Below are 16891 nucleotides of genomic sequence, written 5' to 3' on the forward strand. Positions count from 1 at the left end.
GACCAGCAGTATAGACAGCATTCTTTAGACTAATTCTGACTCCTCTATCGACAAACTGATGCACACTGCTCGGCCCTACCCAATCTCTGTCTGCGATTGCCTCGAGACTAAGCAATCTTACGTGGTCTTGTCTCCCAAACGTTATAGACACAATCATGTGCTCCCACTCGATCTAAGTGGTCTCTATCACTTCCTTTCTCGATCGAACCCAACGACCTCTGAAGGAAGATTGATATGAACCAAGATGCATTAGCCTTGCCGCCAGGACCAATCACTCGTTCAAGGGCCAATCACTAAACTAAGCAACGTGCGCTGCTGCCGTAGAAAATTGCAGATAAAAACCCTTCCACCTAAGGAGGACCCTAACTGTCAATTTCAAAAACCCCAGGTCAAATAGCACAATCCCAAGGGAAGATTATACGAGGATTATCTTGATGATCGAAGACCAAGAGGTAAGGAGAACTGGTTCCCTACTCAAGGTCGAACACTCCACAAGAAGGTTGATCAAACCTAGCTTGAATGTTCCGTGTTTGCAACCTAGATCAAGAATTGCAAAGTTGATGAACCCTTAGTCATCACGATAAAACACTCCAAATTCATTCTGAGCCAATTGATCGTTCTGTTCACAAGATTAAATCTCTAATCTCAAAGGAAGTTAAAAGACTATACTACCCCCAATTAAATGTGATATAGTTAAATTAAAAAAAACACCTAAAAATTGATAAATTAAATGCCCACATCATTGTGCTAAAAATATAAAAGGCCTAAAAATGAGATAGATAATCATTAAAATAATAATAAAATAAATAAATAATAACTTTGTAAAGTTCCGTCATCTTATTCTCGTGTCTTCATTTGGCTTCATCTTCGTCTCGTATATTCATTTGGCACCATGAATAAAGTTTTGTCCCATCTTTATCCTCTTGATGTCCATTAGTGGAGCTCACTAATGCTTGGATGTGAGAATCAAATGCTAGCTGTAACTTTTTGGCCCTTGAACGAGTGATTGGTCCTGGCGGCAAGGCTAATGCATCTTGGTTCATATCAGATGTTGTAGTGTCTACTACCCACTGATCTACATATATGTTCATCTGAACACAAGTCAGAAACTCTTCAATCCGTTCTTCTTTTGTTACAACATTTGTAGTATTGTTCACTTTCTCAAAATCTTCTTCAAACTTCCTGCAAAAACGTTTGACGTGTCCCTTCTTGTGGCAGTAAAAACACTTCACTTCTTCACTGGAACTCTCACTATCCTTGCTATATCTCCGTTGTTACTTCCCATTGTAATTCATCTTTGTCTTCATTTTGTTACGAGCTACAAAAGCTTATTCAACCTCGTTTTCTGCCCCTGAAGTAGATGCAGACATTTTCCCTAATTTTCTCCGGGCTTCCTCAGATAAGGCGGCATCACAAATAGCTGTAAATTTCAAGCTATTTTCCCTAGCGAATTCGACATCGCGGTCTTCATCGTCTCCCAACTGTCAGGCAAAGACGTCAACAGCCTCGTAGCTTTCACCTCCTCCTCAATCTTGACACCCATCCTTTCTAATTTGTTCAAGATATCAGTGAGTTCATTAATATGGGAATTCACCGAGGTTACCTCATCCATGTGGATATTAAAATACTTCGTCCATAAGGTTTTTCATACACGTCTTGCAAGGCCTTCAACAATTCTTTCACTGTAGTCTCTTTCGCCACTAGACTACAAACATTCATCGATAATGACATTCTGATATTCGCAACGGCCTGCTCATCCATCTCATTCCAATCCTTATCAATCATCCTTGTTGGTCTCTCCCCTAAAGTCTTGTGTATCTTCTTGCACGTAAGAAGATCTTTTACCTGCATTTTCCAAAAACTGAAATTCTCCCGATTGAACTTCAGAACCCCTTCATAATAATGGTGTGCTTGATATATGTTACCCATGTGCTGCAACCTTACAGCTCTGATACAACTTGTTGGGAAATTGAATACCCTGAATAATTTCCCCTTCCACATAAAATATCCAACACAACCAATAATATGAAAATAGGAAGAAAAGCAGTAAAGAACAAGAAAACGACACAGAAAAATTATACTAGTTCACCACTAAGGGCTACGTCCAATCTTCCACTCAGATGTGGGTAATTCAAAAATAATTATTTCACGATTGGAATACAAAATTCTCCTAAAAAATATCTCCTAAAGGTCCCAACAAAAGTCCCCTAGCTTCTAAGTATTTTAACACTATTAATACTTAGGAACAGGAATGAAAAACTCACAATAATCAAGATACAAATACCCCAATAATGTCTATCTTGATATGCCACAAAGCCTTTGCCAATGCCCGAGCCACCGCCACAAATTGCTGCCAAAATACTCCAAAAATTGGCTGAAACCTAAAACAATAAAGATAATGGGCTTTTGGCCTATTTGTTATTCACTCATTTCTTTTTTTTTATTTTGTTTTCAATTCTCAACGGATGTCACTTTATATTTACGACGCAATGCATCTAACTTTTGTTCCCATGAGAAAATAATAAAGTTGGTGCGAGTCATGGGTGTTCAGAATTTTCGGGTTCGTCATATATAGGAACCGTTAGGTTTGAATTGGATGGTCAACCAAACCAAATATTTTCGGGTTGGGTTGGGTTGGATTGTCGGGTTGTGTGTTTTTTTTTTTAAATTATCGCGGCAACGGGGAGTTAAGATTAAAACTAAATTGACGGATGAGATTAAGATATAAAATAGAAAAAGATAATATGAAAATCTTAAATGAAATACTATAATTAAAACTAAATGGACGGTTTTCACATTGAAGATATGTATATATATATATATATATATATAATACACATATATGCATAAATTCGGGTTGGGTTAAGTTGATCGAATTTTTGAAAGGTTAAACCCGAGACCAAACCCAATCCTTAGGTTGGTTTGGGTTGAGTTTGTCGGGTTGTCAAATTTTTTGAACACCCCTAATGCTAGTCTTAGTATATAACATATGTATGATTATTAAATTGTACGAATAGATTGATCTACTAATAAGAGATTTTGAATATGAGAGTCTCATATGTATGGAGAAGGTATCATCCATCCATAATACTTCTTAAAATAGTTTTATTGTTATTTAAGCTGTTTGATTTATTAAAGAGAGTTGATATTTTAATTAATATAAATAATTTTATGGTACGTTTTGTGTTTCATGTTATTGGTCGTTACCTTGTTTATCAATTTAAAATGTACTAAAATTTATCTTGTCATCCTAAACTCCTCACATCAAGAATAGTCATGATTTTTTCTAGGATAACTTATTTGTTGGTGTGAAATAATAAGTTCGCTTTTCTTTTATTTTCTAAAAAATTATTGTTGCAGTTTATTTGAGTACATAATATTCACTTAAATGATTGAATGAATTTTCTCCAGAACAATGAAACCTACCACACAGATGGTGAGCACTCTGATACTCAAGTATGAAGTATATGTGTTTGCAATCAAGATTTACACATACCTTGAATAGATCTTACCCTATGCAATTATTGGCAGTCACAAAATGGAAAAGTCATTAACTCCTTTGTGAGTTCCTCTTTGGATCACGAGAATCAACAAAGATTATGGCGACGTTTACCTACCTTAATTACCAAAGTCGTTGGCTGCTTTAAAGATGGTGTAACATATTCAGATTCGTAGTGGTGCATTGGAGATCGACACCCCATATGCAATTGACTTTCGCTCTTCGACCTCTATATGTTGACGGCTCCTACCTTGGAATACTCCTAAATGTATTGTTCAGATAATGTGACATGTGACGGTTGCATTTTCGATCTCCTCTCCAACGTAATTTATTTTGATAATGTTTTAGTTACCGATTACAAATTAATAATTATTTTACCTATTTACTCGAATTCAACACTTCCATCCTAAAGTGATCCCCAAATTTGCAATAATATATTAGAAAATTGGTATCTCAATGATTTCTGACTTCTTAGAGTTGGATTACGAAATATATATGCTTGTTTAAAAAGAGTTGTTACGAAGTCTGTAAAATGATATTTATATGGTTTTTCAGATGGGCACCGTACGAAAACTCATTCACTGAAGTTAATAAACTACTATTTTTTTTAGTACAACACGTGAGAGTGAGGATCAAACTCACTACTAATTACCGCTGAGCTATGCACGTTTTGACAAAGTAAATAAACCTTTTTAATAGCTTATGGTAATATATTTGTGTATACACAAATTATTAAGATGGTTGTAGAAAAATAATAGAAAACAAATATTGACACCAAAAATATACGTTTTTTCTTTTCTTTTTTTAATACAATATGTGGTGTGGATGATTGAACTCGCAACCTTTTGATTTGAGGTACATGCCAATCACCGCTGACATATGCTCGCTTTGGCATCCGATCTGAACCACTCATGACAATAATATTATTTCATCAAAGCCACTCTTCTCTATAGTTCTCTTAGAATCATATACTTTTAATTAAAATTTCCACAAAATCAAATTTTGTGGTATTTGATTATTTTGGTCATGCTTGACAATTTTTTATTTTTATTGATTAGTTTGAGCACACTTTCACTTATGTATTTTGCAACCATCTTTATATGTTTTCATAGTTGTATTTGATCACAGTTTTATTAGTTGAATTTTGTATGTTTTAACTTAAATTATAAAAATAGAAGACGTTGACAAATAAGGTCCAAGCTTAAAATAAAAAATTTGGCTTAAATAATTAATTGCCTTTGTATTGACAAAAATTTGTGGAGAATATATATATATATATATATATATATATATATATATATATTTGTTGATACTAACAAGTTAATTTCAATACTAAACTTTCAATTTCATTAATCGTTAAATAATTTTTTTAGTACAATATGTGGATGTTGGATCAAACTCACAACCTTTTTTATTGAAGATATATGTCAGTTATCGTTGAACTATGTTCGTTTTGAGTTAATGATTAAATAGATTGAAATATTATTATAAATAAACTCAAATGAATGATGAATATTGTTCACACAAAGTTAATAAATATATTATTATGGAAAAAACAAAAATTTAAATTAATAAGCGAACATTTGATTAATGTTAATTTTTTTTATACCCAATTAATTTTAACTATGAAAAGGTATAAAGCAAAATTAAATATTCAATTATTGAGCGGTAAATTATTATATTAATTGAATCTTCGTCGAATAATATTTGATATCTAAATGGATTGAAAACTCCTAAAAATATTTTTTAAATATAAATAATACTATTTTTAAAAAACAATAAGATAAATAATATAGGTCGGAAACTATTTCAAAAAATAGGAAAGTTAAATCATAACCATTAACTGCGATTTGAGATAAAACGCAACCGACATATGTGATTTTAGTAAAAACGCAGTCATTGGCCATGAGTTTGGTACGAAATCGCAATCGTTGACTACGATTTCAACATGATATTAGAAGATACATGTTAAGGTTGGAAATTGCATGCATTGGCTACAATTTCTACAGGATATATAAAGTTATCGTACATATAAATTTGTTATTCACATGTTAGACGTAGACTCTTTGCTATAAAAATATAATCTTTATTATAAAAATTTCTCAATTTCATTTAGCATTCTTTAAAATAAAATCATTATCCAGCATTTCAAATTTTCTATTATAAAAATATATCATTTTCAATTAGGATTATTTAAATTAATTTTCTTCTCCATACAACTATCAATCTACTCTTATGATCCAAAAATAGATTTGTTGTCTCTTTAGTCTAATTGTTTGCCAACAATTTTAAGTATTCTCATTTTCAATTTTTACATTACCATTATATATAGGTGATTTTTTATATACTATATATAGGTGATTTTTTATATACATTATTGCAATGATGTATATAATCTGAGATTTATTGAAAAAAAATATGTCAAGGTAAATATATACTTTTTACTTATAATAAAATAAATTATATTTTATATGTAAAATAAAAAGAAACTATATAGGAAATAAAAAATAAAAAATAAGAAACCACCAATATAAATGTGTGAATATTTTAAATGGATTTATACACGACTTCACTTATTTTTGTTAATAAATTATCATAAAGATATATTTGTACTTATATAGATTGAGATTTATCGAAAAAAAAACATGTTGTTGGTGAGTATATACTTCATATATATAAAAAAAACTACATAAATAAATATATAAATATTTTAAATGGAAATCGCAAACATGTACGTTACTCCCATAAACAGATATGAAAATTGCGTACAATATAAGCAACTTCTATAAATAGAAATTACGCGCATTGGACGGGATTTTCATCAAAATTGCGTATAATATCCTCTCGTCTTTTTCATGTTGGCACCAAAATCACATTTGTTATATGCATGTATAACTTAATTTTATAATTTTACTTAAATTATATTTATTTTGTTATTACTTTAAAATCTACCTTATTTTTGTAATTTATTTTTTAAATCACATTATTCTCACACTTAACCAAAAATAAAAACAAAAAAGTTTTTGTTTTTATTTTATATTATAAAAAATATATATTAAAAAAAAGGAATTGCCCGACCCGATAACCCAAAGACTTACCCTAAACCACTGGCCGTTTCTCTCTCTATATATTCTTTGAAATTAGGGTTTCTAGTGTTCTTTAACCATTCTCGTCGGCGAGCTGCAGCTTTCTCATCTCCTCAACAATGGTGGCCGCCAAGAAGACCGTAAGTTTCTCTCCTTCTACCCTCACTTTCCTCCTCTGCGGCTTAGTGTTGGGACTAGTTTCTATTGAATCTCATTTGGTTCTGATTAAGGAGGAATAGCGAACCGGCGATTCAGATTTTTCCTTCGATTTTCGTTTTGCGTTTGCTAATTCTTGGCGAGGGCTGACATTTTTCTTGTTGTGATGATTTTAACAGAAGAAGACCCATGAGAGCATCAACAACAGGCTCGCTCTCGTCATGAAGAGTGGGAAATATACATTGGGATACAAAACCGTCCTGAAGACCTTGAGGAACTCTAAAGGTAAATCTGTTGTTGAAGTTTTTTCATCTGATCCGATCTCTGGACTTGTCTCGATGGATGGGAGTTTATTCGTTGTTTAATCAGCTCATTAGGTGGTTTTTCCTTTACTAATTTTCGGTTGATTATTTAGTTGATTAGTTGTATCTTAGCGAGGGTTGGTTTTGACTGAAATTACTGAAACCGTAGATCAAAATCTGGTCCCAAGTCACAAATAATTAATTTTATGTTTTTCGATCGTAAACTTGTTGCCTACAACATTCAACCCATTGACGAGATTCTTCGGTTTGGCAAAATAATCTTTCATGTTAATTGAGATTGGGGTTATTCTTGGCCTCGGAATTGATCTCGATTTGGGTCACTAGCATTATTTCAAATTACTATGTTTCTGTATTTGCTTCCAGCAGGGATGAGATCCGTAGCATCTTATTTGTTATCCATGTTTCTATACCTGAGTGTTTACATTTGAGTTTATATCTGTTTTTATGTTTGCAGGTAAGCTGATTATCATTGCCAACAACTGCCCTCCACTCCGAAAGTCCGAGATCGAGTATTATGCGATGTTGGCAAAGGTTGGAGTTCACCATTACAATGGAAGTAAGTTCCTGTTCTGTTTAATAATGAACTGGACTGACCCTTTATTTTTCGTACTACATTTCAATTTCTTTGGCACTCAATATAAGAGCATGTATCCATCTACTTACATGTTGTATTCTGAATGAAAAGTTCAAATTGTTTTCATCCTGATTGCAGATATGATATCAAGCTAGAATTGTTAGATTTCTTAATGGTCTTTTCCTGTTTAACATGAGCATTTGCTGCCACATATCACTAATGTGTTCATTTTTTTTGACTGTTTATCGCTTTTCTTGTGTGGCATCTTTTGTTTTTGATCTAAAGCTGATTTTCTTAATTCTGAAAGACTTGTAAACTGATTTTTATTTTTATGTTTTCAGGCAATGTAGACCTTGGGACTGCTTGTGGCAAATACTACAGAGTATGCTGCCTCAGCATTATCGATCCAGGTACACTTTTCTCTGATCAAGTTTCTGTTTTTGGACGACCTCCCTTGCGTAACGTTTTGATTGTGGAATTTGAATGGCTTTCAGGTGATTCGGATATCATCAAGAGCATTCCTGGAGAAAGTTAGGTTGCAACTTCCTCTCAGATCATAGATTTTTGTTTTGAGTTTCTTTTTAATCCACTTGATTTTGGGTTGGATGTAGTGACGTTTTTGCTTGTGAGGCATGTTATTATTGATCAAATGGTTTCATTATAAACTTTTTTATGTATGAGATCTTATTCCAGAGAACTTTGATATCATTATTTTGATGTTCCAATTACCTATGTCAATTAGAAGCATGTTGTCACCAAATGTTTATTTTAGTATTGATTAATTCTGCTTCTTCAATTGGTTCGTCGCTCGAATCTCGGCTTAACTAGATGTAAGAGTAGTTTTAAATCACTTTAAAACACAATCTCTTCATGCAGATGCAGTTGAAATCTGGAGATTTCTTTTTGTGATGGTTTCGGCTGAACACTTGTTTGAAGAAGAATTAACTTTAAGTATTGGAGTCTTTTTAAGAAGTGTTAGAAGAAATACAACATCTTTAAGCATTAGATTCTTAAGGGCATAATTTAAGTTGTGTGTTTTAGTAATGTACTTGTTCCTCTTTTTTTTAATTTTAGTTTCTCGTTTTTTTAATTTTTGTTATTAGAACGTTACGTAGTTGTTTTTGTTTTTGATTTTTTTAGAAGGTAGGAATTTTATATACAACACAACCAAATCAAGTTTTTTTCTTTCTTATCTTCAGCTTTTTTTCTAAGCAAATTAAAATAATACTTCATCATTTTGACTTGTATGATGCATGATTAATATTTATAAGTTATGTATATGTTTTTATTTATTTTGAAAAAGAGTAAACAAGAACCAATAAATGAAAACATTATCAAATGAGATCATATTTATCGGAACAAGTGCCCTTAATTCAAGGCAGATAAGGCCATGAACCAAAAGAGATTTTTGTAATAAAAAAAGTAAAAACCGTATGATTTCATTCAATTATAAAAAAGTTATCTTTTATTAAGAGGGTACGATGAGGAAAAAAAACCCAAATAAGCATTCAAAACTTCAAAATGTTGGAATATGATTGGCATTTTAAAAGTTACAAAGGTTCAATTACTTATAATTAAAAAAATGAAATTAGATCTACAATCTACTATACCATAGAGTTTATCCTTTCCAAAAGAGTTGAAAAAATTATATAAAATTTAAAATTGATTTAAACTTGTGAATACATGCCATTGGGCTATATTTAATTATTTATATAAATTTAAAAATTTGTTTGAAAATTATATAATAATAAAATTAAATTAGGGGAAATTAAGAAAGGAAGTATATTTAAAAAGAAGAAAATAATTGTAAAATATAAACTTGTAAATATTTATGTGAACGGTATATATTAGTTAATTTTTTCCATGCAAGATATAGATTTGACAATTACTGTGATAAGAAAAGGTATTGGAAGAAAATGTGAATATTAATTTAAAACTCATGAATTAATAAATTGTAATCATACTTGTTTAATAACAATCTTCTCATTCATAATTTAATTTTAAAATTCAAGCCCAATTTTAAAAACAAAGAGTCAACAATTTTATTTTTCTGCATCTAATATTAATACATGTTGATTAATAATTTTATTAATTTTCTAACCTCTATATCTATATCTATCTATAATATATTAAAAAATACGGATGTGGAAGAAACATTTTTTTTGGACAATATTAACCCTCGCTTCTTTTGTAATATACAAATTATCTTTCTCTTCAATTTATGTCTCTCTCATCCATGGCTCTTCTTTTTTATATGATACTCTCCTATCTTTTCTCATTTATCTATCCCTTATTTAATTATAATTTTCTTCTCTCGTTAACTTGAAAAGCTAAGAATATAAAAAATTTTGTCTTTAATTTTAAAATTACATTTTTTTACTTTTAATTAGGTTGAATGGTGGAGCATGAAGTGTTGGAATCTCAAGTTCGTGCGACTATTAAAGTGATTCTCTTCCTCCTCATTTTCACACTAATTTGTTCTATTTCTTTATACATAATTTTTTCTCTTTAGTTCATCGTAGTTTCTAGATTTCGTGATAAAATACTAACATTTTAAATATTCTTTTTATGTCGTAGAGTAGCGTTGTTTAGCAATAGTTGATCTGTCTCTTGCAAGCATTTGTCAGTTTGATCTCAAACATAAGAAGTAAATATATTTTATGAAAATATAGGATAATCGCCTTGATTTTGTTCTTCAATATTGCTATTTTTAAATTCGGACTATTTTGTAGTTAATTTTAATATCATTATTTTTTTATTTTAAATATTAAATTTTTTTTTAGAAAACAAAATTTAAATACACCACAAAGTGGATTAAATATGAACAAAACATGAAAGGATAAGAATATCACAAGTTTTGCCTTTATTTATATAAATTAATTTTAAAATTACATTTTTTTTTACATTTAATTAGGTTGAATGGTAGAATATGAAAACCGTTAGAATCTCAAAGGTTTTTTTTTTTGTAACTTTTCTACTCCCTGCCACTGTAAAAGTGGTTCTCTTCCTCCTCATTTTCAAACTAATTTGTTCTATTTTTTTATAAATATTTTTTTTCTTTTAGTTCATCGTGGTTTCTAGATTTAGTGATAGAATACTAACATTTTCAATATTCTTTTTATATTGTAGAGCGACATTGTTTAGCAATAGTTGATCATTGTGTGTCTCTTGCAAGTATTTGTTAGTTTGATCTCAAACATCGGTAAGAAGTAAATATATTTTATGAAAATATAGGATAATCGCCTTGATTTTGTTCTTCAATATTGCTATTTTTAAGTTCAGACTATTTTGTAGTTAATTTTAATATTTTTATTTTTATTTTAAATATTGAAAATTTTGTAAGGAACAAAATTTAAATGTGATTAAATGAATGAAACATGAAAGGTTAAGAATATCAAAAGTTTTGCCTTTATTTATATAAATTAATTTTAAAATTAAAATTTTTACATTTAATTAGGTTGAATGGTGGAATATGAAAAATGTTAGAATCTCAAAGGTTTTTGTAACTTTTTTACTCCTTGTGACTATAAAAGTTGTTCTATTCCTCCTCATTTTCACACTAATATGCTCTATTTTTTTATACATATTTTTTTATCTTTAGTTCATCGTGGTTTCTAGATTTAGTGATAGAATACTAACATTTTCAATATTTCTTTTAATATTGTGGAGCCACGTTGTTTAGAAATTGTTGATCATTGTGTGTATCTTGCAAACATTTGTCAGTTTGATCTCAAACATCGGTAAGAAGTAAATATATTTTATGAAAATATAGGATAATTATCTTGATTTTGTTCTTCAATATTGCTATTTTTAAGTTGGGACTATTTTGTCGTTAATTTTAATATCATTATTTTTTATTTAAAATATTGAAAATTTTTTTTTGGGAACAAAATTTAAATTGTGTGGATTAAAGACAAACAAAACATGAAAGATTCAGTATATCAAAAGTTTTGCCTTTATTTATATAAATTAATTTTAAAATTATATTTTTTTACATTTAATTAGGTTGAATGGTGGGATATGAAGTCTTAGAATCTCAAAGATTTTTGTAACTTTTCTGACCATAGAACTCACCCTCTTTATTTTCATACTAATTTCTTCTATTTTTTTATACATATTTTTTTTCTCATTAGTCATCATGGTTTCTAGATTTAGTGATAGAATATTAACATTTTCAATATTCTTTTTTATGTTGTAGAGTAGCGTTCTTTAGCAATAGTTATCATTGTGTGTCTCTTGCAAGCATTTGTCAGTTCTATATTTTACGAAAATATAGGATAATCGTCTTGATTTTGTTCATCAATATTGCTATTTTTAAGTTTAGACTATTTTGTAGTTGATTTTAATATCATTATTTTTTATTTTAAATATTTTTACATATTTAAAAATTCTTAGGTTTCTGTTTTATTTAAATACGACAGTATTAATTTTTGATTTTCTCATATACATGAAGAATAAATAACTATCCTATCATTTTATTTTATGATATACTTTCTACGAATATTATTGTTAGACACACAATAACAACATTTTTAAGGCCAACAAAAGCATAGCTTATCAACGGTTAATGCATGTTTATCTAACCACGAGGTTGTTGTAAATATATGTAAATTAATTTATTCCAAGCTATTTATTTTAATAAGTGTTACTAAATTTTGAAAATAATAAATAATTATCAAAATATATCAGAAAAATCACTTAATATTGATAGATAATTTATTTTGTTATAAATAAAAATTATTGTAGTAATTGATTGATTCATAACTTTTTATAACTAAAATTAACGTTAATATATCATGCGATAAAATTAAGATACCACGTGCAATGCTCGTGTTAAATTACTAGTAATTTAAGAAGACGAAAGTTTAAAAACCGATATCATTTTCTAATAGTCAATTTTTATTTTTTAAAACTTGTATAATACTTTACAAGTGTTTTTTAAAATAAAAAACTAACAAATAATTTTTTAGACAAATAAAATATAATTCTCATAAAAAAGATCCTTATAAATAAGGTTTTTTTTTTTGGCAAAATTATAAACAATTATATTTAAAAAAATTAAATAGAGAAATTATTAGTAAAGATTAAAGAAAAACATTTAAAAGCACAGAACCAAAGCAAACCGATGAAAGCTCTGGTATCAAAGTTATTGCTCCGGATTGGTTCCGATGCAGAAATCTTTCAATTTCAGTACTAGATCTGTCTCCGATTCCATTCCGGCGAGTTGAAATTCTACCGGAGTAGCGAAATACGCGATTTTTACGTCGTCTGGCGAGGGATTTGGTTCGTTTTGGAGGTAAATGGAAGGTTTTACTGCAGAAGATCTGTCCACAATCGGAGGAATTGCGACGGTGTCGCTTCTGCATTCCTTCATTCCTACTCACTGGCTCCCTTTCTCCGTCGTCGGCCGCGTCCAGAAATGGACTCTCTCCAGGACTCTCCTCGTCAGTATGTTTTCTGTAATCGGTCACACTTCTTAGATCTTATATTTTCGCTTTCGTTTCACTATCCTTGTGATTTTATTTTCTCGTGAGTTTCTCGGAAATATGTTTGATTGTTGCTTGAGTAGCTCCTGTGATGGTGGTTGGTAGTATGGGAATTAGGAAGATTACTGATGCAGAAGCAGGACTTGATTTATCAAAATGCTGTTAAATTGTTGTTTTTCTCTCAACCATGTCCGGTGTAAATGTGGCAACGCTGTGTATAATTTCCGAAGATTTCGCTTTAGTTTTTTGCGCGTTTTTTTTGACAATTGGTAGCTGCAGGAGGATTTACCTAACTATCAACTAATTGTTAGATCTGACGACGAACTATGTATCGTAGTTGGTCTTTATCATCACTTTTTATCTCATATATCAGAATGATTCATTTTGTATATGTCATTTTTGCTGATTTTGATTTGTACTCAACTGGACTCCAGATCTCATTATGATCAAATTTAATATTTTATTTAGGGCATGAACGTAATAGTAGTTAGTTCGGTTTGGCCTCTACTGAGCTAGTTTGATCAATTGTTTATTTGGTTTTTTTGAAATGGGATTATAGACTACAATGCTCAAAAGATGTGCATTTTTTTTAAATTAAAATAATATAGAAGCCTGAAATGTTCATGTATTTTGTTATCTTACAAAACTTAGGGAAGGGATGTTTTGTGTATTTTTTAGTCTCAGAATGCTTGCAATTGGAAATCTTATGTTTAGCTGCATATTTGTTTTTGCAGCTGCCTTTGGAGCAATTTTGCATGTCATATCTACTTCACTTCTTGGAATAACAGCAATCACAATGGCTAATACCATTGCCGGTGAAGAAACTGTGCATAAGCTGGCCTCACTTTTGCTTATCATTCTTGGAGGTTGTTATGTTTTGTTGTTTATGACTGGAAGAGGTAGTCACAGTCACACCCACAACCAACCAATGGAGAAAATGGCCGTTGCTGGTCTTGTCCTTGTACCCGCGTTGTCTCCCTGTGCAACCACTCTTCCAGTATTTCTTGCTGTTGGAAATTCATCTTCCATGATGGTGCTTGCCATCATAGTGCTGCTGTTCAGGTATCAATTCTTTGGGCGCAAAACTTTCTTGTCTGTTGTACATTATGCAATTTTTTTCTTCTTTTGGAGAAGGAAACCAACTTTTATAAAGAAAAATGGATAGAAGAAAATGAAAACTGCCTAAAAATACCATCCCTAAGTCGGCCAAGGGGGCTACCAAAAAAAAAAAAAAGACAAAATATATATATATATAGACACACATATAATTTATAAAGAGACTAGTTTATTGACTTTGGCCAAAAGAGAAGCATTAAAAAGGTGGACACAAAAAAACTTCCTCAATCCAATCTTGGTTCCTCTAGGGAGAGAAGCGAATGAGAAACATGTGGTCTCCGGAAATTCTCTCCAAATCTCTTAATAGAATGGACAAAACTATAAGAGATATCAGAACTTTGCTTACATTACACATACCACTAGACCAAGTCCCATAGAGCATCTTTCAATGAAATCGTTGGTTTGATCCTGCCAATAGCTAGAAGCCAAGCAAAGAATCTATATTTGTCTTTGAAATTTTTAACTTCATAGTTTATGAAATGAATGGGGAGGATGCATATTGTGGGGAGGGGGACGCCAAATGGTAAAAAAATTGTTGGCAAAGAAGATTCGAGAGGAGTCTAAGATCGAAAATTACTATCCCTAGTATCTGGGCAGATGTTAATCCATTGTATAGTGCTTATGAGGAGAAATAAATCATGTCAACATGAGTATAGCTCAACGATTAAGGCATATGACTCATTTTCTCAAATCCCCACACCCCATTTTTGTTGTAGTCAAATTCATCCGTCTCTCGGTCCGGTCGAAAAAGATGTCCATGAAAATAGTTGTTCAAAGAAGAACTCCAAGACCACTGCTATGGAATATACTCCTTTTCCTCGAAGCAAATGTGGTTGCCCTCTCCTACTGAATATTTTTAGAATTTTAGAAAAAAAAAAAACTATATCCTAGGTAGGTGGTTACCATCACTTGAATCAATTCCCTCTACTATTTAATTACGCGTTGCATTTAAGTTGGACATATCAATGTTATAATGTTTGTGAAGGAGCGCACTTGATTTATTTCTTAACATTCCAAGGAATTGATTGCTTAGTTTGAATGATTTCTGTTCCGCTTCGAGTTCTAATTAGTTATTAACCTAAGAACTCAGGGCTTAAAAAACCATTCATGATCATGCATACCATACACATTCAAAAGGCAATTTTAAATCTGAGATTCATTCCATCGATACTAGGTTGACTCTGATTTTGGATTTGCAGCACAATAACTGTGATGACTTCGTTGGTAGCTCTGTCATTCTACGGCGCCAGCCAGCTCAAGTTTCACTGGGTTGAACGATACGACAAACTTCTAGTAGGTTCGGTGTTGTGCGTGGTAGGTATTCTGACTCTCGTTTTTCACGACCATGACCACGACCACCATGGACATGGAGGTTCCATTGGAGACAATTTGCATAGGAAAATTATTGTACTTTGAAGGATTTATCTCATCTTATATTGTCCTGCAGATACTTATTTTTTATCTTGTGGGAAATTTCAAGACTGACTTCTGAATCCTGTATTATATGCATCAAGTGGGTTTAAAGGTCAGTTTCTTGTTTGCCTTTGTTGCTATTTTGTCACATTTAAGAATCTTTTCCATGTATGATTAATAGGATATCACATCTTTTCCATCACTTATATTTTTTTCTTTGAAGGTAACTCAAATCTTAATTAGGGTTAGCAAAACATTTCCAGTCCCCGGTTCCCGCCCCGATTAGAGTGGAGAATCTCCATTTATAAGATGAGATTGAGATAACTATCATAGAGGTTGACCTCGTTATTTCGGGCTAGTAAAAAAAAAGTAAATGACTCAAAGAGAATGAGTTAAAATTATTCGGATTTAATATTTCACGAGTTTCTTCCCAACAAAATGTAGATTAGTCTAGATATACGTAAATTGGCTCGAGTTCGAGGATATTAAGAAAAATGGGATTAGAGATTTGGAAAAAGTTTTTCCTCAAAGATGTTGAAAAATGGGAAATAATTTTTTTGATCCTCTTATATCGATTTTTTAAATTATTAATATATTTTATTAACCTTTTCTACTAAGTATGAAATAAAAGATTGTTTTCCATAGAGAATCTAAAATATATATATAGCACATAAAATAGTATACAAAGTCATTTGCATTTTAATTTCTACCTGACTTTTTTTTTCCACGCAGAAATAATTAAAATTATGTAAGGAATAAATATTATTAGTGGTAAAGTCATTTGCATTCTACTTTCTACAAGACTTATTTTTTCATGTAGAAATAATTAAAATTGTGCAAGCAAATATTAATAGTGGTAGTGGAATAGAGAAAATATGAAATTCAAAGTTATTTGCATTCTAAGCTCTAAACGACTCCTTTTATTAAAATTTTGTGAGTAAATATTAATTGTAGTAATTGTATTTCAAAGATCAATTTTTTGTCAGAAAAAAGAAAAAGAAAAAAAAAAAGAAAGAGCTCTAATTGGTCGGTGGGACGGGATGGCCGTAGGAGAGAGAGATTTGTTTTTTTCGCCGCATCACCTATATGAAAATAATATAAAATAAATATTTTTATCCCGTAAGCATATAATATTATAAATTAATATTAACTCAAAATTCAAAAATAAAAATGTAAATAGAAACTATGCTCTAAGTCCAAAATTAAAGAATAAAAATGTAATATTTTTTCAATCTTAG

The 16891-nt window shown here is 30.6% G+C and overlaps 2 protein-coding genes across 3 annotated transcripts; both read left to right on the top strand.

Annotated features, from left to right (window-relative positions):
- The first annotated feature begins 6584 nt into the window (after positions 1-6584).
- Positions 6585-8376, top strand: LOC111024087 (large ribosomal subunit protein eL30). Its single transcript, XM_022301674.2, has 5 exons — positions 6585-6725; positions 6921-7026; positions 7519-7620; positions 7980-8048; positions 8133-8376. Exons 1-5 carry the CDS (start codon positions 6705-6707, stop codon positions 8171-8173), a joined length of 339 nt encoding a protein of 112 aa, XP_022157366.2. The 5' UTR covers positions 6585-6704; the 3' UTR covers positions 8174-8376.
- A 4357-nt stretch (positions 8377-12733) lies between these two features.
- LOC111024088 (Fe(3+) dicitrate transport system permease) lies at positions 12734-15855 on the top strand. Of its 2 annotated transcripts, XM_088125402.1 has the most exons (4): positions 12735-13086; positions 13859-14186; positions 15440-15554; positions 15688-15855. In XM_088125402.1, the coding sequence occupies exons 1-4, from the start codon at positions 12939-12941 to the stop codon at positions 15730-15732; spliced, it is 636 nt and encodes a 211-aa protein (XP_087981528.1). In that variant the 5' UTR covers positions 12735-12938; the 3' UTR covers positions 15733-15855. The 2 variants fall into 2 exon arrangements, with proteins under 2 accessions (XP_087981527.1, XP_087981528.1); XM_088125401.1 differs by having other exon boundaries at positions 12734-13086; positions 15440-15855.
- Positions 15856-16891: the final 1036 nt, after the last annotated feature.

The sequence above is a fragment of the Momordica charantia genome, assembly GCF_013281855.1.
Source record: "Momordica charantia cultivar OHB3-1 chromosome 6 unlocalized genomic scaffold, Mcharantia_2.0 BLBB01000006.1, whole genome shotgun sequence".
Taxonomy (NCBI): Eukaryota; Viridiplantae; Streptophyta; class Magnoliopsida; order Cucurbitales; family Cucurbitaceae; genus Momordica; species Momordica charantia.

Bases quoted from the DNA above. Each gene is read 5' to 3' on its own strand.
- LOC111024087 (XM_022301674.2), top strand. From the start codon at position 6,705: ATGGTGGCCGCCAAGAAGACC. The intron at 6,726-6,920 runs GTAAGTTTCTCT...TGATTTTAACAG, and splicing joins TGGTGGCCGCCAAGAAGACC to AAGAAGACCCATGAGAGCAT. The intron at 7,027-7,518 runs GTAAATCTGTTG...TTATGTTTGCAG, and splicing joins GACCTTGAGGAACTCTAAAG to GTAAGCTGATTATCATTGCC.
- LOC111024088 (XM_088125401.1), top strand. From the start codon at position 12,939: ATGGAAGGTTTTACTGCAGAAGATCTGTCCACAATCGGAGGAATTGCG. The intron at 13,087-13,858 runs GTATGTTTTCTG...TTGTTTTTGCAG, and splicing joins CTCCAGGACTCTCCTCGTCA to CTGCCTTTGGAGCAATTTTG. The intron at 14,187-15,439 runs GTATCAATTCTT...TTGGATTTGCAG, and splicing joins ATCATAGTGCTGCTGTTCAG to CACAATAACTGTGATGACTT.